At 38.8% G+C, this 14724-nt stretch overlaps 1 protein-coding gene across 1 annotated transcript in view; it reads left to right on the top strand.

The window, feature by feature from the left end:
* Nucleotides 1-367: 367 nt before the first annotated feature.
* Nucleotides 368-14724, top strand: part of LOC109474923 — a 16558-nt gene continuing 2201 nt past the window's right edge. Inside the window, exons 1-7 of the mRNA XM_019775419.1 lie at nt 368-470; nt 770-869; nt 2340-2535; nt 2884-2990; nt 3479-3646; nt 13594-13667; nt 14092-14158. Coding sequence (XP_019630978.1) covers nt 388-470; nt 770-869; nt 2340-2535; nt 2884-2990; nt 3479-3646; nt 13594-13667; nt 14092-14158 — 795 coding nt within the window. The 5' untranslated portion in view covers nt 368-387. The remainder of the gene's footprint in view (nt 471-769; nt 870-2339; nt 2536-2883; nt 2991-3478; nt 3647-13593; nt 13668-14091; nt 14159-14724) is intronic.

Here is a 14724-nt window from a genome sequence, read left to right as displayed (position 1 = left end):
AATACGTGAATTCTGACATTGAAATTTGACACTGATACTAAGAAAATTATGCGGGAATTTAATGCAAGGTACGATGAATGAATGAATACATATGTGTTTTGGAATAGATAAAGCAAGCGGCTTAAAACGCTCCACAACTACATATTAACGTTACCGTGTAACTAATGCGTTATATCAAACTTTCATGGAAGAAAAAGAAAAGTAACATTTGTTACCGATTTCTTCTGAACTTCGAATATGTTAAGGTTCCACTGATAGCAGAAATACCATGAATTGTAGCATTCAACACATGACATATAACGTTATAAAGGTACAAAAAGCCAGAAGATTTACTCTGGCTCGAATCGGCTGACGAATTGTATGCTATTGTTACTTCCGTGTGAAAGCATGTTGCAGGCTTTGATGCAGTGTTTGTGGGAAAGGAGATTTCCTAAAAAATTCAACGTCTTATCCGTTGGACAGGTGTTTAGGTATACAAACCACCCTCAAGTAGTCAATTTTTTCAGCTACGTTCTTCATAGATTCTTAAAATTGTCCAAAACTGAGGTAGCAAACTAGACTGACTGTGGGAGGGGGGCAAATGTTTATAATTTTATAACAACAAAATGCAGTCAATATTTGCAGAATTGGAAATTATCTAGATATCTGCTACTGACATAGTTTCTAACTTGCATATAATAGACGTACCATTACTTGCATACATAGAATTTATCAATATGAATAATTCCGAATACTACTATTTTTCAGTTTATGGCTGTTTTGTTTTCAGAAGTGCGAAGTCACTACTTGTCCTTGGGTGCGAGGACGGAGTTATCCGACTGTTTGATCTCCCAGTGTCAGGAGAGAAGAGCAGCGAGAACACTCTACAAGTATGGAGCTATGAAGTTTGATATAACGTTATAACATTATAGTATAGCACAGTTATAGTACAGTTTGATTTAGGACTATTCCATTTGAATGAATGGGGAGGGCTGATAAGCTTGATTATCCTGTTTTTATTGATCTCTATGCATCATCAGTTCTGCATAAATAATGGCCAGGCATTCTATCTCGGCATATGTATTATACTGTATGGTACACATAAAAGCTGAGCCAAAAATCAGCAATGATTTGAATAACGTTACTAATGCAACACTATAATGGCACAGTCTTATTCTCACACATATAAAAATGTCAATTGTGTTAATTCTTTTATTATTACATGTGTATTGCTGGTTGTGGCATTATAACTTGAATTTTTTTTCATCTCAATCGTATAAAAAATATCTGTATTTGAAATTGATTCATAACTTGATAAAATACTTTTTTTCCAGTCATCATGTAAACTTTTTGTGTCAATAATATCAGATTTTGCGATGACAAGTTGCAGTCTAATCTAGTTATGCCTGCACTTGGCCCTGGCCCTGAAGTGTCTTCTTACAAACATACCATTTTTTCAGGTCATCTGATCCTCATTAGGCAAAAGCTGATTTAATTCTGTCCCCATGAGCCATCAATTTAAACCATAATTGCAATGAATATTTTATTCCCTTATACATACTTCATATTCCATCCTTTGCCCTGACCGTAACACTGCCCTTTTTGCCAAGATTAAGGTAGACATAGTTACATGTAGCAGATATTTGCATTTCAGTGAATCTTTAAGAGCACAAGCACTTTTTTGACAATAAAACTTAAAATATCCTCTAACCTTTTCTAATAACATATATCAAGTGTGAATAGCTGAAATAAGAGTTTTCCATAAGAAAACTTAAAAATATAAATTTATTTAAAAAAAGCTATGGTCCGTCAAAATCCAAATCAAGAACACCAACATGGTGTGGCAATGAAAACACTGTACATCAAAGTTGCATTTAAAAGCTGTGTTACGGTACTTTACTTAAAACCGGGCTACCTTCCAAAATGTCCTCAAGCCTTTTACCATGCAGATATAAAAACAGACTTCAAAGAAGGTTTGAAAGATTGTCTGACTTGAGCTGTGAAATCAGAAACACTTTATTCTTGTCATGTTCTCAGGAAATAGAGCATGACCTAGGTTGAGAGGGAAGTAATATTGGTAGTTGCACCCTGGGACAAGAAAAAAACGTGGGCAGGAATACCGGAGGACTGCAGTATTAATGATGAAATGTGGTGATAATACTACCGAGATACAAGTTGAGATGTTCTGTATGACATGAATTCTATGTAGGCTCAGGCATTAATTTGTTGATTAGTTTTGAAATGGTAGTCTGGACGTCCAACGTTGAGAAAATTATTTTAATATGTCTTTAACAAAGTTAAGTTTGCATGCATGCAGTTGGTTTAAAACATGGCTGTTTCTTCAATGTAATGCCACACAGTGCATATCAGCCCTTGAGACCAAAGGAGGGCCCATACAGCAGCTGGCTCTCCACAACGTGACCAGGTTTGGTTCGGTGGACCTCATTGCGGCAGACTCGCAGGGAACCGTCACCATCTTCTGTAACGAACAGATTCTGGCCAGGTGCAGTCTGGGAGAACACAGCATCAGCTGTTTGGATGTAGAGGAGGATGCAAGTAGGTTCATCTCCAAGCAGATATTGGGGTAGAACTAGAAGATGGTGATGTTTTCTGATTGCAGGGCTGACAGACTTCCAACCCAAATTATACCTACTCGACAATCACATTTTATTAGTCAATGATTGGTTGTTAAACATGCAAATTGTCAGCAGATGATATAGGGTGGATGGCTGTCAGAGAAGCCTAGCAGTCAGAAAACAATATCTTCCACCCGACATCTGCTTGGAAATTAGATTCTGTATAGGATACAGCAATGCTGTTTTCTGAGATTTTCTGAGCAAATAAATGTTGAATACATGATGGAGGAATTACGAATACTTAAAATGTGCATCATTCTTTCCCCAGTTGGAAACTTGATGATAGTGGCAGGAGATGAAGGTGGAACAGTGAATGCCTTCCTACCATACAGCACTCTGTGGAGACTGAGACTACAAGATACTAGAATAACAAGGGTTAGATATTCACCTAATTATTGTGGAATGATTTTACTTACACCTACTGTACTATGTGGCAATGAACTACATAATTATACAACAACTGAAATTATCAGACCCATCTCCGACTTACATGATAACCGTTCTTTGGTCCAAGGGACCAAAGTAATGTTTTTGGCTTGTCTATCTGTGTGTTTGTGTGTAGCAAACAGTCAACATCAAGTTAATAAAAGATGGCAGACTTCACCCCTTTGCTTTGCAACCCTAATCCCATTCACAACTATAGTAACACTGAGGATGTATGACAGTAATGCTGAATTAATTGTGCATACTGTACAGTATTGGGAATTGCAGAAATACACACTGTCAGACAGACAGACATATAGACAGATGGACTAGCCAAAAACAATCGTTACCTCACTCTTTTGACTTGAGATGAAGAAAAAAAACATGAAAACTCTGCAACTACATGTATATACTTACTAACCCTGCCCCCCTCCCCTCAGGGAGTGAATAGCATCCCCACAGTACGTTGCCTGTTGGCAGTAGGACTGTGTAGCTCCACTGGTGATGTGTCAAACTACATACTAGCAGCAGACAACTACAGGAACCTACATGTCATCCAAGGTGGCACCATTGTGCAGACTTTACCTACAAATGCCATCATCAATGCTGTAAGTACAAGTTTTTTTTCTTGCGGAGGTAGTGTGGAGCTTAGCCCCTAAAAGCCTGACTGTTTAGGATAAGTTAAAGCCAGCAAACCTTGCAATCTTACATCTATTTCTTGATATTAATTATCTGGCTGTTTAGTTTTATTCCTTTTGGAAAACAGAATACAGAATTGTAAACCTGACCAGTGCTCAGTTTGCAACTGGGATATAAATGTGCACGTGGACTATAGAATTATGACAGGCCAGTTCATACTAAAGGATTTAAAAATGGTACATACTGCTTTCCCCCGTACTTAGCACTTATGAGAAAGAGTATGGCAGTTAAACCCACACCACTACTAGAAGACTAGCTTACACAACTGTGTGGTCCAAGGGCTATGGAAATGGGGATGGGCACTGCCCTATACTCAAAAGTGTTTTGGAGACTTAACTGAACTTTTAACAGACTAAGTCTTTCTGCATCTTCCATTAGGAGGGATTGAGTATGGTTGTCTAAATTCAGTTCCTATGCATCAATTTCTGGTACGCTCTCAGAGTTCAATTATTTCTAACATCCTGTATCAGTAGGAGAAATATGTAGCAGCCAAATTACCAACATTAAAACCAGATAAGTAGCTGTAATTCCCCATGCAATGATGCCTTCTTCCTGTTGAATCATGATAATCAATTCAAATCACCCCGCACTTAATAACCAATTTGTGTAGTCATAGCTTCAACTCTATCAGTACAAACAATGTTACAGGGCTGGAAATATTTGCCTGCAACATGTAAGTTGTAGAAAAATGTTTGCAAGGCCAAAAAATGACAGCTAAGATATTCAGGCCTGGAATTGAGAAAAAAGAAGCCATTGGTCCTGGGTTCGAAAGTACCTTCATACCCCGATGTTGTGCCCTTAGCTTTAGGAAAGGCACTTTACATGACTTTTCTCACTTCACTCAGGTAAAAATGGAATGGATGTTAAATGAACGTCCCATGTTTGGGGAGAGACACAGCCCGTACATATTAAAGAACCCACCACACCTTTCGAAAAAGAGTAGGGGCATGCCCCAGCTGTTTCTATAGTTGGTGATTCAGTACAAATCACCTGGACAGAGGCCTGGGGAACCCCAGTGTCATATTAGTCTCAAGGCTGGCTCTTGATAACAGCCCCATGCTAGTTGGGCAACTTTGGCTGTATCTTCAGCCAAAACGAATAAATGAATAGGCAATGTACTCGATAATCTGTCAGAGTTACCGAACATTGACCTTCATGCAATGATTTTGATTTAAGTATTGCTAGGACTTTTGATTTAAGTATTGCAAATTTGCAATCATCTGCATGCACTCTACAAATCCCTTCTAGAATAAGATTGATACTCCACCATGTCCCCATGACATGAAAACTCACGGTGCTGGGCTGGAGATGCATGATACATGTAAATGTAGTGCAGGCAAAATTAGAGCTGCACAGGCCCTGTACTGAGTACATGGGTGCATTTTTGTTAACTGTGGTAATAGTTACCAACTCACTGTGAAATGTTTTGAAATGTTGCTATTACGTCTCCTTTTCTGACAGAGCAAAATAATGCTTTGTCTGGTACAAGCAAACGTTCATGTACAAGTAAATGTTTATGTAAGTATTTCCAGCCCTGCTGTTTTATATGACACAGACACAGAGGTCTCATTCATTCAGGTAATAAGCATCATTTCCGTTTGTATTATATATCATAAACCACTTGCATGTTCTTGAGGGGGTAATTTGCCTGTCCTATAAATGTCCTTGCCTATTGAAATGAGATTATTTGCCACTCTATTTCTTGGCATTGCCTTGACATTCAACTACAAATCAGTAAAAAATAAGTAACAGGTAAAGCTGTTCATCCTTAACTCAGGTGAAGCATGATGCTTTTTCAAGTGGCAAGTCATTTTTTTTTTCATTTTTTTCCCATCATCTCCTCTTTGTTCATCCCTTCATCTGAGTTTTGAAACTGTTGCCAAATCAAAGGGCTGCTGCCAGGGCTTAAAGGTAACAGGTAACAAAGACGCTACAAGCATGCTTAAACCCTCGGAAAGTCTTGAATTTTTCATATGGCTTAGGTAGCGTGAGGCCTGCTTTACTGTGCTGTAATGCCATAATCGCAGGCAGCTGTGGCCTGACTGTAAACAAGGGCAACATGTGCATCATGTCAGCGGGTGTCGCAGCAGAAGAGCACGACAAATTGTTTTACCCAGGCTGGAGAAGACACCTAATTTCTCCTGAGGGCAGCATGACATCAAATAACGGATGTAGGGAGGAGGAACTTAATTGCATGTCCTCAGTCCACGGGGAACCCCTGGCATGATAGCATATGCAAACCGATTCATCATCAAGGACCCTCCATTTATGTCTGACTAATGTTCTTGGGTCACTGTAAGAACTACACAAGAAACAGACAGAAAGAAAATACAGATCAGGTCTCTCGTAACTTAAAAAAGGCACAAAATGCCAACATCGTTTAAGAATCAGCCGACAAAACTTGTAATGATGAGTTTCAGTAAGTTTGCGTGTTAGAAAGATATTCTATAGATAGCTTATATACTGTAGCTTTGACAGCCAGAGCAATAATTTTTATTTGAGCCATCTTGTTCTTTCGACCAGATAAGTGTGTTATCAAAGGTTTTTACATTAATGCCATCTACAGTCCATTTTTTCATTAGTTCTGGTGTCAGCCTTTTACCCTCTGCTGTCACACTCCTGCCTGACCTTGGAAGGTCTTTCCTGATTGGCTGGAGCCACTAATTAAATTAGGTAACCTTCAGAAAGTTATCATGTGTAGCTTGGTAGGTAGAAGGTCAGAGGGGACTTGTGATGCATTACCTTTCAGGTCTTGAACACTTTTTCAGGTCTCTGGAGGGCACACAGCACAATATTCAGGGCTCAGAAAGGTTACGCGTAAAATGATGTGAAAAATCCTTCAAGAAGAATCCTTAAGTGCATGATAGGGGGTGTAAACTTAATTATGAAGATTAGGTTCTGGGTCATTGAACCAGATCTTGGAGTGGAATCTCAGGGTAAAGGTGTTGCCGTGCATTGACCTCATTAGAAGGCTAGTAAGGGAAATGATATGCTAAATTTTGAATCAGGATGTCACATTTTTTAAAAGCCTTTTTTGTTAATGAATCAAATTGTACCTTTTTACATCCGATTTGGTTTGAGTGTCTTCTATTTGGGGGGGGGGCTATTTCAATGGACCATGATGTCTTTATGACAGGAAGTACTGAACTGGGAAACATGGCTCTTAACTACCTTTGAGTCCTACATAAGGGCTAAATTCCACTTCAGAATTTAAAAGCTCAATGTTGAAGAGACTTTTAAGAGTCACATTTCACACCCCTGCAAGTATAGGCCATTAGATGCCATTTCTTTGTCTTTAGATTGACAGGATTTTAATTGACAGGAGTGACTCCTTAAGTACAAGCATTGCAGATTTTATATTACATGAGAGGCAAATCTGTGTTTTCACCTTTTCTATAGTTAATTGGCTGAATCTGCTTTGATAAAATCAGCAATTTTGATATGTAATATTTCATATCCTATACAATTGTACTTAACAGGATTAAGGCTATTGGTATGGTTTAATGGTACCACCTGATTCTTTCCCTTACATCTTATGCAACTGTAATCCTTCAAATCCAGAGAGACCTTAGCTTTTAAGACCAAGCTGCTTCTGGTTTATCTGGAACATCTCAGCTAAACCTGTAGTGAGACCATAATGACAACTGATATCAGAAGTCCATCCCTTCCATCTCACAGAGCTGTTTTATCGGTATTTGGACCAGGGATGACCCCCCAGAGAGTCATATGGACAGAATATGCATTGATGGAAGCAGCGACTGTCCTGTCATTTATGCTAATGACCTGTGAAATGGTCCTGTGTCCCAGGACATCTAGGTTATCCCCTGGGTTTTCAGAACTTGTCCTGACCTTATTGAAATCTTTCTATACATGTATATACTCCACTAGTCCATTCATCTTCCCCTACTCTTCCTTCCTCCCTTCCTCTCTCCCTTCATTTGTTCAATCTTTCAATCCTTCCATCCATCCATCCCTCCTTTTGTTGTCTTAAACCTTAGCTCTTTTTCATGAGTTTAAACTTCCTAATATCTCTTTTCCTTACATTTTCATCCCTTTCAACCTTCCACCCCATTTCAGTCAATCTTTTAAAGGATGTCTCTCCTTGGTGCTGAAAACATGGTGATGCCTTCCAATGCATCCACACAAAGTTATAAGCGTTTATCGTACCAACTTTGGGCCTATTTTTCAATCTGACAGCTGTAGTTGCATGCAACAGGTGTAAGAATGATTAGTTATTATCTTTCAAACATTAAATCCAACATTAATCATAGAACAGACAGGTCAGAAATGAGTAAACAGACCTGTCGGGGTCCCAGTGGGAGGTTTTGTACTTTGTTACGGCTAATTTCTCGGAATCGGCTTTCCCTGGCAAACGTCACCAACGGTTGTTTATGATAGTAATTTTCCTTCTGAACTACAGTTCAACTACTACTACTTAGTAAGGCATATTAGGGATGAACCACAATGTATATTCTAGGGGATGCCAAACATAATTATTTGCATGTGCAGTCTTAATTCAAAATTTCAGCACAAAACATAAAATAATTGACACCAATACTTAACAAAAACATCACTGCCATATTCATGGAAAACATATTTTTTTGGTAACAGTCCATGCCAAAATTTTTTGTTCTGTGTACATAGAACATTTTACTAGGGAGTTTTATTTTAGGCTGTATTATTTTAGGCTGTCTCTGTGTTTGCCTGTTTGTATGGATTTTTCTGTGATAGTATGACAGTATGCACCATGTTATTTTTGTGTATGGGACTAGAAGGGTTACTAAGCAGTATGGCAAAGGGTCTGAAGTCTGCCATCTCTGATTAACTTGTTGGTCTTATATCAGTCTTCTGCTTGAATGTTCTTCAAAACCCACCTGTACACTCCCTGTGAGACAAAACCAGCCACCTACAGCTGCCCTCTTGCCTCTGAAGTGCTGTAGTAATTAGAGATAATTGGAGATCTCTCTGTAATTAGTTTTATGCCGGGCTGCACTCTTCCTGCCGTAATGGAGAGTTAGTGAGTTCCCAGGTGGTCGGGAGGTGTCATCTGGGACAGATGCATCCAGATGGCGCTGGCACATTCCTCGTCAGCCGGCTGTTCCCAACACGACCCTGTAGGTAAACGTGTGACATCTGCAAAAGTCACAGCCACAAGAAGATTGATGATAGTACAAAGTTCAATGGTTGTTCTGAAATGCAGCTGTAATGTCACGTACAGTGTTGTGGGACGTGGCAAGAAAGAAATATTGCACTCATTTCGGTCAGACGTTCAGGGCCATAGTGCAATGGTGCACCCTTTTCTAAAATGAGTGTTAATGGAACCATTAGGTAAAGAGTGGTCTTTGATATTTATTCTTTTTTTCAGGGCTAATATAAGTATTATGGCTAAGGAACAAACATAAAAATTGGAACTTAAAAGCTGATTTGCATAATTCTAAGAATTACTCCTATTAATTGTAGGGATACCATCTATATAGTTATCTCATACATATTATAGATATATAGCTATTTTGACATGAATAAATATACTGCAGACTGATAACTTTTTTCCTATCATGACCTAAAGAAAAAGAAAATGGATATTAAGATCCATCCACTATATCATTGTATCACTCTTCCATCAGAGATATAAATGTGCCATTTTCACCAAGAAGGTGTCGGTCTTTGTGCACATGAGAGACATTGCCTGGGGAAATAAACCTACTTCTGAATCAGCTATGATCTTCAATCATCATCTTTCCCACTGATGGATTACACCTAGAGGTTTATTGTACTTTCAAGGTTGTGCAAACTTCCATTTATCAGAACAGTATTTTCTGTATCTCTTCACTACCATAGACCACTGTACCATTCCTTTTCATGCAAAGTAGACAACAATTTAGTTAAATTCATTGGCTTGTGACACACACAGATGAACAGTTTCAGGCAGGCCGAGATTTTGGCGCTATTTCTTTTTGCAGGAAAGGTTTCAAAACGAGGTTAGTGTATGTCCCCAAGTAACCTCCTTTGCAGACAACCTTGAGCGACCTTGAGGATAAAATGTTTGCAGTCCCCCTAATGTCGATACCTGGAAAAACATCCCCCTTGCCTTAAAGGCAAGTAAGAAATGTAAGCCATGGCTTCCTCGTGTACTACCAATAGTATTATTGAGCTTCTCAGGGCAACACAATCACAATCCATTCTTAAAGTTCATGACATTCTAGGCAAAGCCTGTGGAAAGCTTTGAGAATATGTGATGAGAGCTTTTCGGTCTGTGCCAGGCAGGTCCCTTTGAAACATGAATTGCTAACATGGATTATCTAGTACTAGTCTTAGAGGAAATCAAGGCGTGGGCATGAGATAGGGTAGGAACACAGAAGTCCGACTAAGAGTGGCAAGCTTTTGTAAATTTTAGAATGTAGGATATGTAGTGTTGAAAACCTTCATCATTATGATATTTTGCTAATTTTACTCTGCTTGTTCTCATTTTCTATTAGAAGGCAATCAAACAATATCTGAGGTCATTTGTTCCTTCTTTTATCTTTTAAACCTGTCTTCCCTAGAGCAGACATATCTCTATGCAGGACTGTAGTGTATACATCTTACACAGTCTTGTCAGGTGCAGCTGAACAAATTGGGTTCGCTTCTTTGATCAGAGGCTTTGTTCAGCCAAGCGTCAATCTACTATGATGTCAGTCTAGTCTCTAGTGCAGCTCCCTTCTTGAGCAGAATTTAGAATGGTGTCTGATGGACGTGTAGACTGACTGTAAAGTGTGTGCTGTTTATCTGTGTCTTTCTCCTGACATATCTAGAGTGGTAATCTGGGTGCAGGGTTATCAGGGTAAAAGCTTCAGGTCTCCTATATTTACATGATGTACATCTCCAACCCTTTACTAATAATGTACAAAACTAAATGGGGTTTAACAACTTTTCTTCACCAAAGGGTGTGGATAAGTTCAACGTAGTGTTGATTTCCCGGGAGAACATTTTGAAAAATAGCAGCTGAGTTTAAAGCACTGTTACATGACAGCACTTTCGTTTGTAGAGATCTCTATCTATAGAATGTTGGTTTTACCTTTGACATGTAACATTACTTTATGTGATGTACTGCAAAGAAAGAAGGCTGATGGGAAATGGAATGAGCAGGCTTTTGTTCTGTTGTGCTGCCATGAAGGTTTTGCATGACATATACATGTAGTACTTTCAAGCTGCCATTTTCAAAGTGATTGTTACCACAGCTTGGAAAGCAAGTTTATCATTCTTGTCTAGTCTTGTCTTGAAAGTAATTTCTCCCTAAATGCTAGCTTACTTCTCTGTTGACTTGAGGGCACCATTGTAACTCAGGCCACGCTAATGTAGAGATTGCTGTGGCAGACTTAAGACCTGTGTGCCAGAAATAATCCTGTCTTGTCTGGTGCCCAATCCCTCATCATTGATGCAATGTTTCATGGTTGCAAATACATGTACAGGCAATTTGAATCATCATTTCACAAAGCACATCAACTGTAGGTTGTAGGAAGTTGAAAATTACAAAATATTGTTTGAGTCTGAAATGCTGGAGCAGAATTTAGAATCCACACACTTACTGTAATTGATATTTCACATTACCAGTTGGTAGCCCTGTAATAATACTACAAGAAGTATGTTAGCAACTTACGTTACACCTATGTACAAGTGTTGAATGTATGAAGATCTGACAGTTTTAAGTTGAGTTAACTTTCTTATCACTATGCATCCTGCTTCAGATGCGGAAAACGTGCCTGGAAAATTTCAGTAACTGTTTGGGGAATTCATTTACCGATTTTGCTCAAAAGCTGTTTAATTTAGAAGCAGTGGAGAATGACGGGAAATTTAGCCTTAACTCCTGCCCTTGTCACCTGCATACTAATTAGTAGCTTTCCTCTCTCACATTCAGTAACAATCTGCTACTTTCTTTATCTGCTGTTATTAGAGGAGAAGACACTACAGTCATTCTTTTTTTCTAGACTTTACACTAGTTTTATTACACCTTTTACTTTGCTCTAGGCCAGATAGAAAGCCTACTTGGTATATGCATGTACAGGTTGTCCCCTCCCGAGGTTAGTGTAATAAGAACTAGATTATGTTCATTGGTGAGTTGCCATTCCAGAGGTTGACTTGCTGAAGAGCAGGGCTGTTCAGTGTAATCAGTGCTGTGGAAGGGGTTATTCTTCGGGGGCGACCTACGCATGTGGTGGCACGCAGACTAGCGTGAAAGGAATTTAGATGTGTACAGTGCATTCAGCCATTAACAGCTCTTCTAAAAGCTCTCCTAGATTCACCCGTCAAAACATAAAAGAGGATTAGAAAGGTTTACTTCTTGAAACTTTGAACAAAAGAGACATATGAAACAAATAATGATTTAGATTTCAAATATTTCTATGCCTTTTCTGTGATGGTGGTATATGATATGTAGAAGAGCAAGCTTACAGGACAAAAAACAAGAATGTAAATTGATAGTTTTCTTTTTCACTGGACAATTATGGTTTGAAAAATTCAAAACTTATGTATAAGATATGTGAACAATGAACTTCATCGACCACGACAATTCTCAAACAATGTAGTGAGGCTGTCTGGATTTTATTAAGAACAAAATAAAGGCTATACAGGCAAGAAATAAAATAAAAACAGTAGAGTATGCTTGGCTTTGAACTGAAATTGGTAGAAACTAGTCAATGCAAAGAGCACACAAGGAATTTTTAAAAGAAGTGGAAACTTACCAGTTGATCTTTATAATGCCAGTGCACATTATGATGCCACCATAATGAGTTTGCACACTAGCAGTATATGCCATCTATCATGACTAGGTGCTTACATGTAGTCAACATTAAACTTTAAGTCAAGTTCACAAGTACATGTACTACAAACTTCTGCACAGCTCAAGTCGACTTTGTTATTCATGACTTTGCCCTTTTCGCTAATCTGTCGTTTCTGTTTTGGTCCCCCTGAAAGGTTGGGAGTAAAACTGTGTTGCTGTGATAAATCCCTCTGTTCCCTTGTGGTATATCTCAGGGCTCAGTGTAGATTGTGAAAAACAGCCCTTTGAAGTGGATGGAAGAATGGTTGTTAAACACACGATTTGTCGGCACTTTGAAGGTGTGGTGTGTTGAATACTAGTATCACACAAGGCAACAGCTTGTGGCTGGAATTCAAAGCACATGTTGTTTTTCTGATGTTGTGTCCATGGTGCTGAATGGACTTTTTGTGCTTTGAATCCTGGGCCTTGAAGTTGAAATGACATGACCTTACACAGGGTTTTGTCAGGCCATAGAGATTCAGATTGCAAGGGAAGCTGAGAGTGTGAGACAGTTGTCCTCTGTGGGTTCAAACTATTCCTATTTGGGTTGAATCCTGTGAATTTTCATTATGTCCTTCTTTTTGCTAAATATTTGCCAGCCATTTCATACCAGTGTCTGCAACAACTACTACTACAAGCCTTCCCAGCCTTATATTACATTATATATGACATTTGCAACATGTCTAACATCTATGCCCATCCACATACATGGATATACTTTTGTATTTCAGTACTTGTAGCAATGTATTGTGATATGTAAGTTGGTTTGTGAAATGGGATGTACAAATCTACTGCATTTACATGTACTTTTTACCTGTAGGCTCTGGATGACAGCCTTGTTTAGTTATGGTTTTGGCTATGACAGACATACTACCGGTGCTGCCTAACTAGCCAGTGGCTGTTACAGACATTCTCCAAGGCAGAGCTATTCTGCAGAAGTACATCAGTCTAGGGATTGCAGCAGGATAGCTCTGCATGGGAAAATAGTTACGCAGGGTTAGCCTGATTTTTGGACTTTTTTTCATTCTTCCTAATGTTGTTTGCCATCTATGTATGTTACAGATGTGTGCAGGTAACTTTGTAGACACAGATGATGTACATTGGACAAAAGGAGGACAAAAGGATATAGCTGGCAGGTAACAGATGAGATATGTTAGAAAGTGCTTCTAGCCATGCTGCAGCTGTTAATCTGTTGCCATTTTTCACAACGTTTGGGGCAGATATTGCAAAAAAGATGTCAACAACTACCAATTTATACCGTCTCAGTATTTTGAATCACATATAGAAAATAGAACTGAAAAATGTTAAGCCAACATTGTTGTAGGTCATCACGTAAGCTTTTTTTGCTGTAAAAGTTTATCTTAGAAACGTTACTGCATGCAGTGATTTAAACCAAAAGGCTTCAAACTCTTTTTACTAGAACCGGTTTTGAATTGAGGCAAGAGTTACATGTATTTTGTGGTAATGGAATTGATAATCCTTTTATTGACTGGTAATACAAAGGTTAGTTGATCTAAGTCTTGAATGAATGAATGAAGCAATGTTATAATCTATTTTCAGGACTGTACCAAGTCAGGTAGCCCTTGGAGGGGAGGATGGGTCCATCTATATCATGAGTAACTTCCAGGTAAAATTGACTCTGCAATGTCTTGAAAACTAAGCTAACTGAGACATACTGTGTGATTTTTCTTGGTTACATAGTGAAGCAGCCAATTGCATATTCCAAGATTTAGTACAATGTATGTAGCTTCGTCCATTGTAAGCAGTGTAGCCAGTGGGTAATGTTCATTATGAAAAGGTCAATGTGAATGTCATTCAGGAGCAATATCAGTATGTATATCATTCAGCACCAGGGACAGGACCAGTGTAAAAGCACTAGAAGGATCATCATTGTGAGCGTATGTTCAGCACCAGGGACAGTGTGAAGTCACTAGAAGCATAATTAGTGTGAATGTATTTTCAGCACAAGGGACAGGACCAGTGCAAAAGCAATAGAAGGATAATCAGTGTGAATGTAAGTTCAGGGACAGGACCAGTGTGAACATACCTTCAGGAACCGATGTGAAGCTCATTTAAAACAGCCAGTATTATTGTTAGTTGTATAACACAAAAACTTGTTATCCAAGGCATCTCTCTAGTGTAATCTTTACCAAAACCTGTTCCATATACGTTTATGCTGTCCACAGGTGTCAG

This window comes from Branchiostoma belcheri, unplaced genomic scaffold (assembly GCF_001625305.1).
Source record: "Branchiostoma belcheri isolate BF01 breed outbred unplaced genomic scaffold, Haploidv18h27 scaffold32, whole genome shotgun sequence".
In the NCBI taxonomy this organism is placed as follows: domain Eukaryota; kingdom Metazoa; phylum Chordata; class Leptocardii; order Amphioxiformes; family Branchiostomatidae; genus Branchiostoma; species Branchiostoma belcheri.
This window is presented reverse-complemented; position numbering and strand designations above follow the sequence as displayed.